The 1749-nt window shown below is 47.6% G+C and overlaps 1 protein-coding gene across 1 annotated transcript in view; it reads right to left on the reverse strand.

Moving 5' to 3' along the window:
• The window catches only part of LOC130587682 (proliferation-associated protein 2G4-like), a gene marked incomplete at its 5' end in the record, with an annotated part of 10141 nt that extends 9178 nt beyond the window's left edge, over positions 1-963 (reverse strand). The window contains 2 exons of the mRNA XM_057388655.1: positions 130-390; positions 865-963. Coding sequence (XP_057244638.1) covers positions 130-390; positions 865-963 — 360 coding nt within the window. The remainder of the gene's footprint in view (positions 1-129; positions 391-864) is intronic.
• Positions 964-1749: the final 786 nt, after the last annotated feature.

Genomic DNA, 1749 nt, shown 5'->3' on the forward strand with positions numbered 1-1749 from the left:
GGGAACTGGGATGGACTGGGATGGGCTGGGAATGGATTAGAGTGAACTGGGATGAACTGGGAGGGGATTGGAGGGAACTGGGATGGACTGGGATGAACTGGGATGGACTGGAAATGGACTGGGAGGGGCTGGAAATGGACCGGAATCCCTTTTCCCTGTGATCCTTTTTTCCCAGAAATCCCTTTTTTCTTGGGAATTCCTCTCCCCAAAATCGCCTTTTTCCTTTGAGATCCCTTTTTCCCAAAAATCCCTTTTTTTCCCCCCCAAAATCCATTTTTTTTCCCAAAAATCCCTTTTGTTTCCCCAAAAATCCCATTTTCCCTCACCTTCGATAGGCGTGCAGTGAAACGAATGCGCGATTTTGTTCCAGGCCTCCGTCACTTGTGTGTTCTGGGGAAAAAAAACAGGGAAAAAGTCAAAAATGTGGAAAAAACCTCAAAAAAAGGAAAAAAAAACCCCCAAAATGGGAAAAACTCCAAAAAAATGGGGGAAAAAAGGGGAAAAAAACACTCAAAACATGGAAAAAAGCCAGAAACATGGAAAAAAAAGTCCAAAATGGAAAAAAACCCAAAACATGGAAACACTCCCCAAAGAGGAAAGAAAACCCAAAACAACTGAGAAATCCCAAAAATCCTGAAACCCCAAAATCCAACAAAATCTTGAAATTCTAAAAATCCAAAAATCCCCAAAATCCCGAAAATACCAAAAATCTCGAAATCCCAAAAATCAAAAAAAAATTCAAGAAAATCCCAAAACTGCCCAAAACTGCCAAAAACCCTGAAGACTCAAAAATGCCAAAAACCCAAAAATTCCAAAAATCCCCCAAAAAATCCCAAAAATCCCCCAAAAAATCCCAAATCCCACCTGGTTTCCGGGTTTCACCAGGCGCAGGGCGGCCTCGGCGCACAGATGAGCCGCCTTGATGACATCGGCTTTGCGACCAGAAATGGGGTTTTCCTGGAAAAAAACGGGAAAATTTTAGGAATTTTAAGGGGTTGGTGATGGTTTGAGGTGGAGGTTCCCAGTCTGGAATTTGTGGGATTTGTGGGAATTTGGAGGTCTGGTGTTGAGGTGGAAAAATCCTGTAATTTCTTCGTTAATTCCCCCTAAATCTGATCCTAAAAAAATTGCAGAGGATTCGCTGTCTGTGTGTTCCTAAATGGGATCAGGATTCCCAAAAATCCTAAAAATATGGATTGGGGAAATTCCCATAAAATCCCAAAAATATGGATTGGGGAACTTCCCACAAAATCCTCGATGTCCCAGGGTGGTGCCACCTCAGATCCAGAAATTTTGGGACGATGCCACCTCAAATTCTGAGGTCCCAGGGCAATGCCACCTGTGACCCCAATGTCCCAGGGCGGTGCCACCCATGACCCCGATGACAGCGATGTCACCTCTGCCCCGATGTTCCAGGGTGGTGCCACCTCAGATCCAGAAATTTTGGGACGATGCCACCTCAAATTCTGAGGTCCCAGGGCGATGCCAACCATGATCCCAATGCCACCCATGACACCTAGGCCACCCTGTCCCCGATGCCACCCACGACCCCGATGCCACCCCGATGCCACCCTGTCCCTGATGCCACCCCAATGTCACCCCGATGTCACCCCGATGCCACCCTGTCCCTGATGCCACCCATGACCCCAATGCCACCCCAATGCCACCCATGACCCTGATGCCACCCCGATGCCACCCCAATGCCACCCTGTCCTTGATGCCACCCATGACCCCGATGCCACCCCGATG

Source organism: Malurus melanocephalus, unplaced genomic scaffold (genome assembly GCF_030028575.1).
Source record: "Malurus melanocephalus ecotype Western Australia unplaced genomic scaffold, MMel_1.1 scaffold_2246, whole genome shotgun sequence".
In the NCBI taxonomy this organism is placed as follows: Eukaryota; Metazoa; Chordata; class Aves; order Passeriformes; family Maluridae; genus Malurus; species Malurus melanocephalus.